Source organism: Mixophyes fleayi, chromosome 5 (genome assembly GCF_038048845.1).
Source record: "Mixophyes fleayi isolate aMixFle1 chromosome 5, aMixFle1.hap1, whole genome shotgun sequence".
Taxonomy (NCBI): domain Eukaryota; kingdom Metazoa; phylum Chordata; class Amphibia; order Anura; family Limnodynastidae; genus Mixophyes; species Mixophyes fleayi.
Genome location: NC_134406.1, coordinates 111,501,135 through 111,517,512, shown reverse-complemented (window position 1 = coordinate 111,517,512; position 16,378 = coordinate 111,501,135). Strand labels below are relative to the sequence as shown.

At 42.3% G+C, this 16,378-nt stretch overlaps 1 protein-coding gene across 1 annotated transcript in view; it reads left to right on the top strand.

The window, feature by feature from the left end:
* The first annotated feature begins 3,616 nt into the window (after positions 1 to 3,616).
* Positions 3,617 to 16,378, top strand: part of SLC12A7 (solute carrier family 12 member 7) — a 271,122-nt gene continuing 258,360 nt past the window's right edge. Inside the window, exon 1 of the mRNA XM_075212693.1 lies at positions 3,617 to 3,940. Within this exon, the coding sequence (XP_075068794.1) occupies positions 3,745 to 3,940 (196 nt within the window). The 5' untranslated portion in view covers positions 3,617 to 3,744. The remainder of the gene's footprint in view (positions 3,941 to 16,378) is intronic.

Sequence of the window (16,378 nt, the reverse complement as noted above, 5' to 3'; positions counted from 1 at the left end):
GGAGTGGGCCTCCTCCTGTCCCCTAACTGTACTTTTCGGGTAATTCCCACTTTACCTTCCCTCTCCTTCTCCTCCTTCGAAGTTCACTCCATCCGTCTCTTCTCCCCTATCCACCTCTGTGTCTCTGTCATCGACCGTCCCCCGGGCCCCACGTCCCTCTTCCTTGACAACTTCGCTGCCTGGCTCCCCCGCTACCTCGCCTCTGACCTCCCCTCCATCATACTTGGCGACTTTAATATCCCCATTGATAACCGTTCCGACCCCGCCACCATCAAATTTCTCGCCCTTTCCTCCTCTCTTGGCCTCACTCAGTGGACCTCCTCCCCCACCCACTGTCTTGGTCACTCCCTCGACCTTGTCTTCTCTCATCTCTGTGATCTCTCTGACTTTTCCAACTCTCCCTTCTCACTCTCTGACCACCATCTCCTCTCCTTCACTCTGTCCTCCTCCCCTACTCCCGCCCCGCCTAAAGCCACCCTCACTAGGCGCAACCTTGATGCTATCGACCCCACCTCTTTCTCCTCCTCTCTAGAAACTCTACTATCACCTCTTCCCTCCCTGGTCTGCCCTGACCAGGCGTCCTCTCTCTACAACCTCTCCCTCACTACTGCCCTTGATGCTGTTGCCCCGGCCTCTGCTATCCGCAGGCACCGCTATATTCCTCAACCCTGGCACTCCAAACTCACCCGCTTCCTCCAAAGGTGCTCTCGCACCGCTGAATGCTTCAAAGCTTTGAAAAAGTCCCGCCCTAGGGACGAAACGCGTCAGCTACCAGTCATCTGGGATACTTTTTGAGAACCTAGACTCTCATATATGCACTGTGGAGAAAGGAACCGAAAGTTTGAGGAGGAACGTTGTTTTACTGCAGCCGTTTCCGGACAGCTGATTTAGTAGGTGCACCTGCACGTTCTGTACAGAGACCTGTTGAATATACGATGCGGCAAGAACAGTGAGTACTCTCATATATATTTTACCATCTAACGGGCAAAGCCTGTGTATTCTCACGACACCGCGCTTATTATCTACATCCCACTGAAGTTTTATCTTATTATAGATGTGGGTAAGGTCTACTTCCAGAGAGTGAGAATTTTCTCTGAAGTTCAGCGCTGCCCGGACGGAGGATTATTTGTCAACATGCATAAACACTCCTCGCTGTTTGTTCATTATTTAGTCGATTCTGGATATCTATCTGATTCATTGGAAACGTTTACCATTTTTTTTCTGATTGGGCATTATGATTTTTTGAGCCCTATACAGATAAATCTGTGTGACTATACATTAGATATAGTATGGTATGAGTTTATTTTTATCCATGTTCCTCCATTTAAGTCTCTAAGGAGTCTATTCTCATCTATACCAGCTTTTTTATGTATTTCCCTTGGGGATATTTTGTTTGATGTAGTGATTGTGTCACATTTTATATTTTATGTATATGTCATTTTTATGGTTTATTTCTAGATGATTTACCACTTTCTCCCCAGCGCCATTTATTGTTTTCTACTTTCTGCGTTTTAGGGTAATATAGGCCCTCAATGAGCTGCAGGGGAGTGTGGCTCATCATCTAGATTTGTTTACTTATTTTGCTGTATGTTTTTATTATTTATTATTTTTTATTTGATTTTTATACTTTCCCTAATGAGCGCCAGACCTAGCCCCTTGGGGAAGTGTTGGTTGTTGAAATTCACCAAAGACAGACTCTTTGAGCACGTCTCTTGGGCAATCCTTTAGTAACAGGGACACATAAAAGTGAGAATGAAAAATATATCCTCTCCAACACCCTCCTAGAAGACTATTTTGCCTCACCCACTTCGATCTGCCATTTCCTTGTCACCTTCAAACCCTGAACCACATAGACCGGGAGATATCCACGCTTAACTCGAAGATTTTTTACGGATATTATGATAATGTGAAGTTTCACTTCAATTAGTTTTTCTTACCCTTTGATGTTGTATATAGTCTATTTTATTTTGGACAAAGTGATATGGGATTTATTTTTGTTCCAATTTTTAATAAAAAAACATCAACCTTTGCGAAACTACAGCTACTTATTCAAAGCGATCAAAATGCTATCTGTGCCCACTTTGCACCTGATTTCATACCCAAAACAGTGTTGGGTCAAACAAAATACAAGTGTTGTTGATTCCCTCTATCAAATGTGTGGCCCAATGGCATTTAACCCTTGCAAATATACAGCTACTTATTCAAAATAGTGAAAATGCTATTTGTGCCTACTTTGCCATCTGATTTCATACCCAAAACCATGTTGGGACAGGCAAAAGACAAGTGGGGTTTGCATGTAACTGACCACCCTGTGTTGATTCCCACTATCAAATTGGTGGCCCAACAACATTTAGCCCTTGCAAAACTATAGCTACTTATTCAAAATGCTATCTGTGCCCAATTTGCGACCTGAATTCATGCCCAATACAGTGTTGGACCAGGCAAAAGACAAGTGTTTTATATGTAACTGACTGGCCAGTTTTGATTACGACTTTCAAATGTGTGGCCCAACGGCATTTAACCCTTGGAAAACTACAGCTACTTATTCAAAATTATAAAATATGGTGACTGTGTCCACTTTGCCACTTGATTTCATACCCTAAATCATGTTGGGCCAGGCTAAATACTATTGCGATTTCTGTAAGTGACCCTTGTTTGTATTAATCTAAAATGAAATCAGTGTTCCAACTTTATTTAATTCTTTAAACATAAAATCTTCTGAATAAGAATCTAGGGCATAAATAAGAAGTGAATAAGAAGCTGGACGAATATGAAGTTCACTTCAGCCTTGTGAATTGGAGGCACCACTTATGTGGCACACTATGGGGGGTATTCAATTGTTCGTCCGGACCTCAGAAAAACTCGCGCTCTAAAACTATTATCGTTAATGCAGGGAGCTGCGAGCTGAAATTCAGTGAGTAATTACCGTATTAACGGTAATAGTTTTAGAGCGCGAGTTTTTCTGAGGTCCGGACAAACAATTGAATACGCCCCATATGAATTGGAGGCACTACTGCGAGGCTAAACATGAACGTTTGTCAGTCACTCGAATTACTGTTATGATATTGGCAACATAAAGTAAAACATAATTAGATATTAGATCATGATTGTGCAGTATCTCTCTCCCTCTCAAAATATCGGAAAAGTGAACGTCCTGTTTAGTAGTTCGCGCATGCGCAGCGCGGACATTCTCTGGCTGCCCCACTTCTTGTTTCACTTTAACCACCAGGGAATCCGGCTGCTAGGAGACGGAGCTCGGCGTTCCATCCTAACACATCTTGTTTTACTTTGTGGTTCTCATTTGTAGAACGCTATCTGTAGTTAACAGATAACAATGTGTTTGAAATGGAATCGAGGAAAAAATTAAATAGCTAAATACGGCAGAGGGAATTTCACTATCTTCTTGTTGGTTCTAAAGGGATTTTTTTGTATTACCTGTGCAACATATGTTATTAGCTGGAACACAGTATTTGTAGTTGAAACTAAAATAAATTTGCATTCATCGAAGAAATAGTCTTGCAAAGCTTTATATAATATTGTAAAAGGAGGAGCCCTCAAACTAGACCGCCCATTTCATTGCACATGGTGCTTGGATAGAGCTAGTTTATCAGTGTACAAGGTAGTTAAGAATGCAACCGCCCTGGGAATAAATTGTTTCTCCCCGTGAGATTTTAGCTCACCATCTGCACACTCTCTTTCTAGACAGGGATATTGTACTCTGACGCTTTGTTTTAATTCACCTCCATGTCTAAGCGCTTTGTGGTTACCCCGGCTCCTGCTGCCTCCGGGGAAGTGGACGGGAGGGTAGAAGAGACTGAGCAACTATGTGACGTTCTAGAAGAAACCGAGAACCAGACATATCTCTCATTGAGTGAGGGTGAAAAGTGTGATTCTATAGCACTACAGATCTTGGAGTATTCCAGGGAGCCGGACAAATATGGCGAGTACAGCATCATTATCTTATCCCTTGGATAACAATGCAACAGTAGTATTTGTAGTTAAATCCTAGAAAGCAACTGTTCAGTATCAAACGAGTCGTGTTTTAATTCCACACTGATTTTTTCATGCAAGAGATCAATAGCAGTTAGTAACGTATAGTTCTAGGCTTCCTGAACTTACTATATTCATTTGATTTACCTTTTTGTCCATGATTTACCTTTTTGTCCAGAGGTTAGTGCTATATTGCGATGTGTTTATGGGATTTTGTTTTAAAAAAACCCCACTGGTAAATCTTTTTTTTATTATTTATCTAAAGACTGCATTTTCATTTTTAGGAGATATTACCTTACTTAGCCACCGTTGTAGTAAAACAACTTGTAGGTCACACATTATTAATAGCCTGATGAGGAGATTAGAAATGACAGGCTTCCAAGCCAAGTCATTGTGTCTGGACACGGGTGGAGAAACAAATTACAACATATCCTGCTTGTTACCATGTATTGACAATATATATCTAAATCAATAGGCTTTTCTTATCGGGTAGCTGAGCGTTTTTAGTAAATACTGTAGGAAATTATATTTTAGTTTTATTAACTGATCATGCTCCTTTTAAGTCATTTTCATTTGATATTTTCATCTGTTATTTTTATAGTCACAATAGTCCGTGTATTATTCTTAGATTATAATTATTAGAGTATTGTGTCGGTCTCTATCTAACAATTATACACAGTGCTGGAATTTACGCAATGCTCTTTGAGCACAGGTGTGTGTTGAATAACTTAGGTATTGGTCGAGTGTCTCTGTTCATACAAGGAACAGCATCTGATTTAATAGTGTGCTGTTTTTCACTCAACTGTCACTATCTCTTACTGGAGAAAGTGACATATCACATCGTTAATATTGCATGCCAGTAAATTATTTACGGTATTCAATTTTCTTATTGGGTAAACATCCATGACAAATCTGTTGGAATGTTTCTCTTTAAATAACAGCAATCAAAAAACTCTTATGCTGCAGTGTTTGAGACTAACAACGGTGTTTATCTCCTGAAGTCTTCTGTTTTTCTTTTCTGACAGTTTTTGTGTGATAGTAGTAGTTCAGTAACAAATGGCTTCGTCATTCTTGTAACAGTTGGTGTAGTATGTTGATAGATAGTGTCACGTTTTGTTAATTTTACTATCTCCAGAACAGATAATGCTACTTATGTTTATAAAGTTTCAAAACTGTTTGGGTTAACTCTTCCATGTCCAGAGATGTTTCACCCTCTCCATGTCCAAGCCAAATTTCACTTGCACATCATGTTTCACTAGAATAACTGTATTTAGGGGTCTATTTACCATTGGTGGCTAGTGGGCAGCAGTAACAATCATTTTGTATTGCTGCATACAAAATGTGTTACCGGTGCTATTTTACCAAGTAAGTGCTCGTTGGCAAACCCTGGTGGAATCCCTCCTAAATGAACAAAAACCCCTTCAATGGCAACGTAACTCTGCCAACAAAAGGAGGGAGTGTCTGACTGTGGCTATTGTGGCTGCATGGTAAAGGTCAAGCATGCATATAGGGGCAGGGCCGGTGCTAGGGTCCACGGCGCCCTAGGCATTTTTAAAAAAGCGCCCCCCCCCCCCCCCCCCCCCGGAAAAATCGCCGCCCTCCTCCCTCCTCTCCTTACCTTGTCTCACCACCGCCGCCTCTCTGCTCCGTCTCCTCCCCTCCACTCACTGACACTAGTAAGTGGAGGGGAGGAGACGGAGCAGAGAGGCGGCGGTGGTGACAAAATGGCCTCTTCACCCCTCCCCGTGCATCTGAATGCTGTGCGGCGGCCGTGACAGGTATGGTCAGCGGTCGCCGCACAGTTTTAAAGTCTTTTAGAATTCTGTGGCGCCCTCCAGGCGCCCTCCAGAGCCTGGCGCCCTAGGCAAGTGCCTAACCTTGCCTAATGGGAGCACCGGGCCTGTATAGGGGGGAATTCAATTCCCCCAGACTAGCGCAGGCTAACTGTAATTTTAACACATGTTTCTGCTCAGGAAGCCGCAAGCAAAAACCAGCGTTCAAATTACCGCATTAATGCTAATGCGCACTGTTACCGCAATAAGGGTGGTAGTGCGCACTGTTACCGCAATAAGGGTGGTAGTGCGCACTGTTACCGCAATAAGGGTGGTAGTGCGCCCTGTTACCGCAATAAGGGTGGTAGTGCGCCCTGTTACCGCAATAAGGGTGGTAGTGCGCCCTGTTACCGCAATAAGGGTGGTAGTGCGCCCTGTTACCGCAATAAGGGTGGTAGTGCGCCCTGTTACCGCAATAAGGGTGGTAGTGCGCCCTGTTACCGCAATAAGGGTGGTAGTGCGCCCTGTTACCGCAATAAGGGTGGTAGTGCGCCCTGTTACCGCAATAAGGGTGGTAGTGCGCCCTGGTACCGCAATAAGGGTGGTAGTGCGCCCTGTTACCGCAATAAGGGTGGTAGTGCGCCCTGTTACCGCAATAAGCGTGGTAGTGCGCCCTGTTACCGCAATAAGGGTGGTAGTGCGCCCTGTTACCGCAATAAGGGTGGTAGTGCGCCCTGTTACCGCAATAAGGGTGGTAGTGCGCCCTGTTACCGCAATAAGGGTGGTAGTGCGCCCTGTTACCGCAATAAGGGTGGTAGTGCGCCCTGTTACCGCAATAAGGGTGGTAGTGCGCAGTCCGCATTACTTTTTACAGTAACTCTGCCAAGTGAATTCCCCCAATAGTGTTGGGATCCGACAAGGGGTCCAGAGCAATTTTTCTGGAGGCGATAGACCCCATTAAAAAGGTAGAAAAAAAACGATCTTCTCCGGATTTTTGGTTCATCGCAGCTTCATATATAGACTCCTTAGTGGTCACATATGAGTTATTGTTTCTATCTTCTTTGTAACAAATATGTTTTTTCTTTTTGTGTCATTTTTAAATACATTTTTTTTTTTTGGGGAATAATAATTGGGGATCAAGTGCGGAATAAAAAGGCATTTAGCTCTACCTTTCTTCATTTTACCACAGTGGAGTGCTCTCACAGAACTACCCACAACATTATTCTGTCGTTACTAATTCAATAGGTAATATACTTTTTACTATAGTTTAAGCATATTCATGTATATTTTATTGTGCCTGTGTTTTCTTTCACTGCCTACCCTAATGTTGTAACTTTTTTTTGTCTTAAATATATATATCAGTCTCACTTGTTGCTGATGTGTGTGGGTGGGGCGTTGTTTTAATAAACTTAAATTTTATTTGGAGGCTTTTTTTTTCTATCTATGCAAGAAAAACAAATATCAATACAAAAGAGAGAAGTGGGGAGAGGCAACAGTAAAAGGAGTGGAAGGGTGGGGCACTTCAATGATAATGTTTTAACTTAGGTGTGCTGCTTATGCATATGTATTGGTGTATCATCATATAGCAACACAGTCTATTCTATTTAAAATTACAAACTAGTTCTTAGTATTTAACTTAGTCAATAGGGGCTTCCATATGCAATCAAATATTTCCCTTGCGTTCGTTGCTAGGTCACCATGCTCTTGTCCTATGTTTTATTTAGTCGGTGGTAGTCACTTTACTGGAACAGTAATCTCGACAATACACAAACTAAAAAACCCTGATTAGTATGAGTGTGACATTGAGTAAATATAGACATACCATAATTTACATACAGAGTATCTCCGACACTTTTTATAGACGGCAAGTATACCTTGCATTTGGAGAAAAGGCAGCGACTGGTAATCTCGTCATTTACAATGGTCAGAGTGAGGTTGACTGTTTTATTGTAGCAGTCGGCGGACCTGCTGCCTGTATACATCATGGGCAAGGAGCAGCCGTATTTGGAAACTATACAGTCAAGGCCAAAAGTTTTGAGAATGACACAAATATTGGTTTTCACAAAGTTTGCTGCTTCAGTGTTTTTAAACCTTTTTGTCAGATGTTGCTATGGTATACTGAAGTAAAATTATAAGCATTTCATAAGTGTCAAAGACTTTTATTGACAATTACATTAAGTTTATGCAAAGAGTCAATATTTGCAGTGTTGACCCTTCTTTTTGAAGACTTCTGCAATTCGCCCTGGCATGCTGTCACAAACAGACTGATGGCCGCCCATTCTTGCCTAATCAATGCTTGGAGTTTGCCAGAATTTGTGGGTTTTTGTTTGTCCATCTGCCTCTTGAGGATTGACAACAAGTTCTCAATGGTATTAAGGTCTGGGGAGTTTCTTGGCCATGGACCCAAAACTTCTATGTTTTGATCCCTGAGCCACTTAGTTATCACTTTTGCCTTTTGGCAAGGTGCTCCATCATGCTGGAAAAGACATTGTTCGTTACCAAACTGTTCTTGGATGGTTGGGAGGATGTTTTGGTACCATGCTTTATTTATTAAGTGAATTGGTCGCTAAGTGAGTACAGTACTGTAATATCCACCTACATGTATTGTAATCATTTTTAATTGATTCTGAATAAAGAAATGGACTAAAGAAAACTATTTTGAAGTTTGCTTTACTTTGCATAACAGAAAATAAACATGTGTACAGTAAAGCTGTACAAACAGCAACAATTATAACAGAGGGCCCAGGGATTTCACTGCAAGGATATCTGTAGATGTATGAGTGGAAGTCCTATGTGTAGGTTTCGGGAAGTATTCTGTTAGTTTGTTTTGTAATTTTTTTCTTTTCTTCATAAATTTCACCATGGCATAGTAAAACATTATTTATTTTCCGCTCCACTTTCATGAACCGTTCGACATTTGGGTCGACAAAGCCTCTAGTTGTAACATAGCCGCATTCACTTTTGAAAACACACCAGCTAACTCTTTTAAAGTGAAATTCTTTTGTACTTCTTCCATTTTTTCCTCTTCATCATTTTCCAAGTGTTGCTAAGCTTTTAACTCCATTAAGTCTTCGTTGCTCAGCTCTCCCTCAACATATTCCACTAATTCTTCAATATCTTCTCCTTTAACCTCCAAATTAACATTGCTAGTAAGTTGCACAGATGTTTGATTTATGACATCGACCTGTGTGTCTACATCAAATACTTCAAAATTATTTGCAAATCTTTTTAGGCACTTTTTCTATATGCATTGCACACATTTTTCTGACACTTCCTTCCAAGATGAATCAACATTCTGTATGCAGTGATAAATGTTGTACGACTTCCAAAATTCTCAAAGGGCAACCTCATTACTTTCAGTTTCTGCTACAGCTTTCGGAAAAAGTTGTGTGCAAATAGTGCGCCTTCAACGTGGCTATAGCCCCCTGATCCAATGGCAGTTGTGTTTTTAGGCAGATCCACCACTTTTACATCTGGGTGTAGATCATCAAGATGTTGTGGATGGCCTGGGGCATTATCAAGGAGGAGCATAATTTTAAAGACAACTCCCTTCCCCTGACAATATTGCTTGACTTGCTTGGGATATGAAGCAGTTGAGGAACCAATTCTCATAAGCTTGCGTCATCCATGCCTTCTTATTTGAACGGTACTAAACGGGCAATGTGTGCTTATTAATCTGCTTAAATGCACGTGGGTTCTCAGAGCGATAGATGAGGAAAAGGTTCAACTTGAACCCGGCGATATTTCCTCCCAACAACAGGGTGATCCTATCTTTAAAAGCCTGGAAACCAGGCATTGTCTTTGCTTCCTTGTGAATGTAAGACCTTTCTGGCTTTTTTTTCCAAAAAAGTCCGGTCTCATCCACATTAAATATAGGTTCCATACAGTAGCCACTTTTCTCAATGATTTAATCGAATTTGTGAACAATTTTTTTTCGCTGATTCGAAGTCAGCGCTTGCTGCCTCATCACAGGTACTCCGATTATGCAAATTGAATCTTCAACAAAACCATTGAAACCATCCATGGCTTGCCATAAATGTTTCTGTTGATTCCTCTCCTTCACGCCCCTTCAAAGTATCAAAGATACTGCGTGCCTTAGCTTGAATTATGGAAAGGCTCATTGGCATTCTTTTTTGTATCTGGCCGTCAAACCAGATTTTGAGTTACACAAATGGTGAAAAGAATCACCTAAAAAGGATGGTTAATGAGGCACTCCAGTCTATAAGGAAATATAAAAACAAAATTTATTGAGGATTACATTAAAATCAAACAGCCAGTGATCACTTATTTTTCATTCTTAACCACTTTTTCTTATTTTAAATATATTTGCCGATCTCATTGACACCTGGTTGTCTGATTTTAATGTAATCCTCAATAAATTTTGTTTTTATATTTCCTTATAGACTGGACTGCCTCATTAACCAACCTTTTTAGGTGATTATTTTCACCATTTGTGTAACTCAGACATAGTCCTTAGTTGGGAGAGCACCCCCTCATACCTAACCTCAAAATTTTTCTCTGAGGTAGAATTAATGAGGAAGTCTTATCCCTAGAGCGATATGGGATTATCTTCTTTTTCTATCAGCAAACCAGATTGCCAGTAACTTCTGCATTTAACTCTATCTTTGTCCTTCAGAATTGTTGAAATGGTCGAATGTGCCAGCTCCAAATCTTGTGCTATCACTTTCACTTTTTTCATCTCAAGGTCAATAGCCTTTCTTTTTTTGGACATTTTGTATCTATGGGTGCACATAAGGGTTAAAATTTAGAAACCAAATACTGTATGTACAGCTGTATGTACTAATAGAGTGTGAATGCGAGCTAACTTAACCGCACGATGCAGACTGCAAGGGTATCAGGTGCGTCTTGTCCTGTCTTGTTCAGAAAGACACTACACGAGTACTACGGGCGTTTGCCAGAAGTGCCAGATGGCCAGTCCGGCCCTGCTAACAAGTGTGGGGAACAATTAGTATATAAGGTAGCGGATTAACAGTTGTACTTGCTGCCCATTCAGCTAGCGTCTCCTTGGCATTTATATTACTGAATGCTACCATCAACTCTTCCAAGCTAACTTCTCTCGCAACGTCTTTCAAATAATACTAGATCTCACTGCATGGTCGCCTCTCTATCCCTTAGATTGGTTGTATTAACGATGTTAAGATGAACAGCTTTATCTTTTCCAGACTCTACCCATCCGTGCAACCCCTTTAGTTTCTAAGTTCCTTCAGTTTCACAAGTCTGGTTTCATTTGGTCTGGTAAACACTCCCGGGTCCGCCTTAAGGTCCTCCAGAGGTCTTCGCGGGGAGAAGGGCTGGGTATTCCTGATTTTCGTTGTTACTATCTCTTCGCCCAACTAGCCCAATGTGTTCTATGGTGTGGTTCCGAGTTTGATACCTTAACAACCTTGTTGCCACTGCATTGTTCCCTCAGTTCTCCAACATTCAATCCCACCTACACATCCCCTCAAAATGTTTCTACCAATACTTGCAGCTACGCACTTCCGCAACCAAGATCGGACCCGGCTATCTCCGATATTCCCCAACCCTGATCGCTCCCCTCTTTGTTGATGGGGGGGGGGGAGCAGAAAACTTAAAAAGAAAAAAAAATACTTACGTGACCGCAGCGCTTCCCAACTCCTCTCTGCTCCGTTCGCACTGAATGTCAGGCGTGATGTCATCACGTCCAACGTTCAGTGAGCAGCGCCGCAGAGAGGAGTCGGGAAGAAGAGGAGAAAGAAGCCGTTAGAAAAGGTAAGTGAAGGAACGGAAGCAAGAGGGGAGCACGGCAGAGTGAAAGGGGGACAGAGTGAAGGGGGAAAACGACAGGGGGTGCAGAGGGGGAGCACGGCAGAGGGTGAAGCAGGGGCACAGTAATGTGTGTGTGTGTGTGTGTGTGATGGCACAGCAGGCTTGTGGCAATGTAATGTGTGTGTGGTAGGTGGTGGCTAAATAATAGGTGCTATTTTGTTTGTAGGATGGGTTAGGCAATTTCATTTTTATAGTGGGGACTATTAATTTAAGATGAGGTTGTTTGGGGGATATTGAATGTGGGGCTGAGTTTGAGGAGCATGAGGTCTATTTATTAAATGTGAATATGAATTATTTAATGACAGTGACTGTTGCGGGAAATAGGTATATTTATTATACGTAAATGCGATTAATTTATTGCAGGGGCTGTCTGGAAATAGATTTATTAAATTGGAATACTTTTACTTTAATGTTGGGGCTGGAGGAAGGCCTAAGTAATAATTGTGGGTCCTATTGATTTAACGCCGGGGTTGGTTGGAATTTTCTAAATGTACCCATTATGTTTTTCAAATAGGGCCCCCAACATTCCAGGATCCAGACAAGCCGCAACTAAAGAAACCAGCAGCCACAGGTAAAAGTGACAAGAACAGGTAGGACAGTCTATCAAATGTTCTGAGTCTAGTGCAGGCTTGGCTTACCTGTGGCACTCCAGGTATTGTGAAACTACAAGTCCCAGCATACCCTTGCAGCAATAATCTGCTATATATTGGCAAAGCATGCTGGGGCTTGTAGTTTCACAACACCTGGAGTGCCACAGGTTAGCCAAGTCTGGTCTAGTGGGATAATCCCTATTTTTGGTGACTGTTCTGCCCAATCTAGGGCGCAGGTCAATACTGTGTATTCTTTATATAAACACTGCATTCTTTATATAGTACACTATGGTGCTAGCTGTCCTTCGTGGGCTGACCACTCCCCTTCTAGTGTCTGGTCTCGATTCTATGATGGCTGGCCACACCCCCTCTGGTGGGCCCCTAGCATTGCAGTCCCTCGGTGGGCCGGGGGACTGCCCCAGTCCGACACAGTCCACAACTAAATTAAATCTCGCCTCTCTTCCCACCCTCTTACTACTTTTGAAACTCTCTCTCTACGTTGCTCCTCTTTGAAAGGCCACATTTCTACACTTTACTATGAACTCACTTCACCTTCCTCGGGCCTCCATGATCCCCACTGACTGGCCTGGGAACAGGACCTTGGTGAAACTATACTAGATGAAGAATGGTCAGAGATCCAAGAGAATACTGCCTCCAGTTCTATCTGCGTTAAAATAAAAGGAAATGTCTACAGGGTATTGTTTCATTGGAACTATGTCCCTTTCCAACTTCTAAAGATGCTCTCTGACTCTTCTGATTGTTGTTGATGGGGAAGCACTTTCCTCCATATTTAGTGGACATTTCCCAAGCTGACACGTTTTTGGGTAGATAAAAAAAACCTGATACCAAATTCTTTTTCTTCTACCCCTGGGGGCACCTTTGATGAAACGTCATTAGCACAAGTTAACTAGACATATACTCTTGACAGCCGCCTGCCAAATTGCAGCGGGCTGGCGGCAACATCCCCTACACCCCCCCCCCCCAAATCCCTCCAGAGCATAATTAATAGTGTCTGATCATTCATGAACATGAGAGAATCTTTCCTGCAGTTCCAGTGTTTATTCCACACACATTCACACATTGGAATTAAATTCAGGGGCTGTTCAACTCATCCACTGTTGCCTTTTGAAAAACATTTCTTTTCACTGCCAAGCAGCTTATACATTTCATCATATGGCAGCACTGCTCAACTTGATACCATTAGTGAGCTGTTCCTTAGCCAACTTCCTTATTGCTTTGTGGTTCTTATGTCCTAGACCAGACCTGGCCATCCTGTGGCTCTCCAGGTATTGTGAAACTTCAAGCATACTTTGCCAGCAGATAGGCCGCTGATAGCTGGCAAGGTATGCTGGGATTTGTATTTTCTCAATACCTGGAGAGCCACAGGATGACCAGGCCTGTTCTAGATGTTGGTGCCACATATAGATGTTTTTCAGATGTTTGTCCTGTTGATGGTGTTAACTGCTTGTTTGTACTTCAACTGGTACAATTCAACAGTGTTCTTTTCTTCTGAAAGAGTGACTCCAATTGGTGATGATGTAGATGTCGTCCTTGAATGTTACACTATTTTCTAGCTTTGTGAATGTTTTCACTGACAACAGGTTGCTTTCAAGTGTAGGTACATACAGTACTGTGCAAAATTTTTAGGCAGGTGTGGAGAAAATACTCACAATATTGCCTAAAAACACAGCCATGAATAAAGAATGGTACCAAAACATCGTCCAAGAGCAACTTCTCCCAATCATCCAAGAACAGTTTGGTGAAGAACAATGCCTTTTCCAGCATGATGGAGCACCTTGCCATAAGGCAAAAGGAAACTTCCCAGACCTTACTCTCATTGAGAACTTGTGGTCAATCTTCAAGAGGCAGATGGACAAACAAAAACCCACAAATTCTGACAAACTCCAAGCATTGATTAGGCAAGAATGGGTGGCCATCAGTCGGTATGTGGCCCAGAAGTTGATTGAAAGCATGCCTGGGCAAATTGTCAATAAAAGTCTTTGACACTTATGAAATGCTTGTAACTTAATTTCAGTATACCACAGCAATGTCTGACAAAAAGGTCTAAATACACTCAAGCAGCAAACTTTGTGAAAACCAATACTTGTGTTTATTCTCAAAACTTTTGGCTATGTCTGTAGAAGGCGAATCTACCTGAAAAGTGAAATGCATTTTCTGACATTCACAAACTTGCACTCCTCCTACACTTACTTGGTTTTCGTATATGTACACTTGCTGTATAGCTGCCGCTGGCCATTTAAAGTGTCATTTTGGCTGGTCAATTCCAGCTAACCGAGAAAACATTCAATTGTGTGTGTTTTTCAGGTCTCTCCATACCTGATCAATAGATGACAGTGCAACCACTGCAGCGTCTGTGCTCAGCCTATGGCTGGCGCTTCACTGTGGCATCATCTGCCATCGTTGATGGTTGTCAGATTGCAGTACACAAAGCTATCTGTGTGTTGCTGAACATTTACCAGATGGGTGAGGTTAGCAAGGTTAAAATTAAAAGGCTACTGCCCCCTACACAAAGCACAATCTTAATTTTATTTATTTTTTTAGCTTAAAGAAATGGGAACTAAAGTGAATTGTTGAGATCATGACATAATAATGGACTGAATATATAAATTTTAATTGGTTTTATTAATCTAACATTTTCTGTAGTTTCAAATAAGATATACTCAGGGGTGGATTGGCCATGTGACCTACCCGGAAAAGTCCTGGTAGGCGATTGCCTCAGGAGGCCGCCTGGAGTCTTAAAGGTTTTAAAAAAAAAAATTGTCTCTACTAACGTGTGTGTGTGTGTGTGTGGGGGGAGGCGGAGCTACTAAAGGTTGTGTAGGATAGGAGAGGGGGCTGCTAAAGGGAGTGTAGGATAGGAGAGGGGGCTGCTAAAGGGAGTGTAGGAGAGGGGGGGCTGGTAAAGGGTGGATTTTAAGGGTCTTAATATATTGTGTGATGGGAGGGGGACTGTCTTAATAGTTCATGGGTGGGAGGTTGGGTATTAATTTAAGGGTGGAGTTTAGGTTGGGGCTAATTATTTAATGGGTGCTATTATTTGTGGGGTGATGGTGGGGCAATTTAATTTAATACTGGGCCTATTAAATTAATATGGGGTGAAGGGACCTTTAATTTAATGCTGAAATGGTTTGGGGCTATTAATTGAATATGGGGCTGAGTTTGGGGAGGGGAGCTATTTCTTAAATGTGAATATTAATTATTTAATGCTGTGATGTTTTTGGGAAATGGTTATATTAAACATAAATGCTATTAATTTATTGCTGGGGCTGTTTGGAGGGAGGGAAATAGGTTTATTTATTAAATGGGAATACTATTACTTTGATGTTGGGGTTGGTTGAAGGGAAAAAGATATATTAAATGTATATACTATTTAATGTTGGGGCTGGAGGGAGGCCTTATTATTAAATGTGGGTGCTATTGATTAAGTACCAGGAATGATTGGAGTTTTCTAAATTTGATGTACCTATTTTTTTTCCAAATAATGCCTCCAAAAATCCAGGATCAAAACAAGCAGCAACTGATCCAGCAGCCACAGGTGGTGAAAGTGACAACTGTCCTGAGTCTGGTGGGGCAGTCCAGAATTTGGGTGACTGTCTCGCTTAGTCAGGATTTGGTCCAACTGAAAGGACAGTTGGGAGGTATGTCCTGCTTCACACTGTACTACTTGTGAAGGCAGAGCTGCATGCACCTAACAGTAGTGCACACAGTTTTGCCTGTGTATTTGTCATAAATGATCACCCCCCTGTCTTAAGTGCCCCGGGCCCCCGGAGCCTTATTCCAGCTCTAGCTATACTTTAGTGGTTCTTGCATTGATTCCATTGCTTGCCTTCTACATTGCATTGGTCCAATTCTCAGATCACTTTGTTAAACATATGGCCAGCCCCCATTGCACTGACAATATCATTAATCTTTTCTTCTCTGCACTTAGTATATCACCTGCAAACATAGCCAGATAAAGGGGGGGGCACAGGGGGCACGTGCCCCGGGCCCCACTCTCTCCAAGGGCCCCCCGCCGCCTGCATTAACTCGCCAGCTGTCAGTTGCTGTCTGACAGCAACTGACAGCATCTGCTCCGGGCCCCCCCTTACTCCGCGGACCCCCCCGTCGCCCGTATGATCTAACCTGTCTGTTGCTGACAGCACTGCCAGTGATTTTTATTTTTTTGCGGCGGGAGGGGTGGGGAGGGGGGGGTTGCGG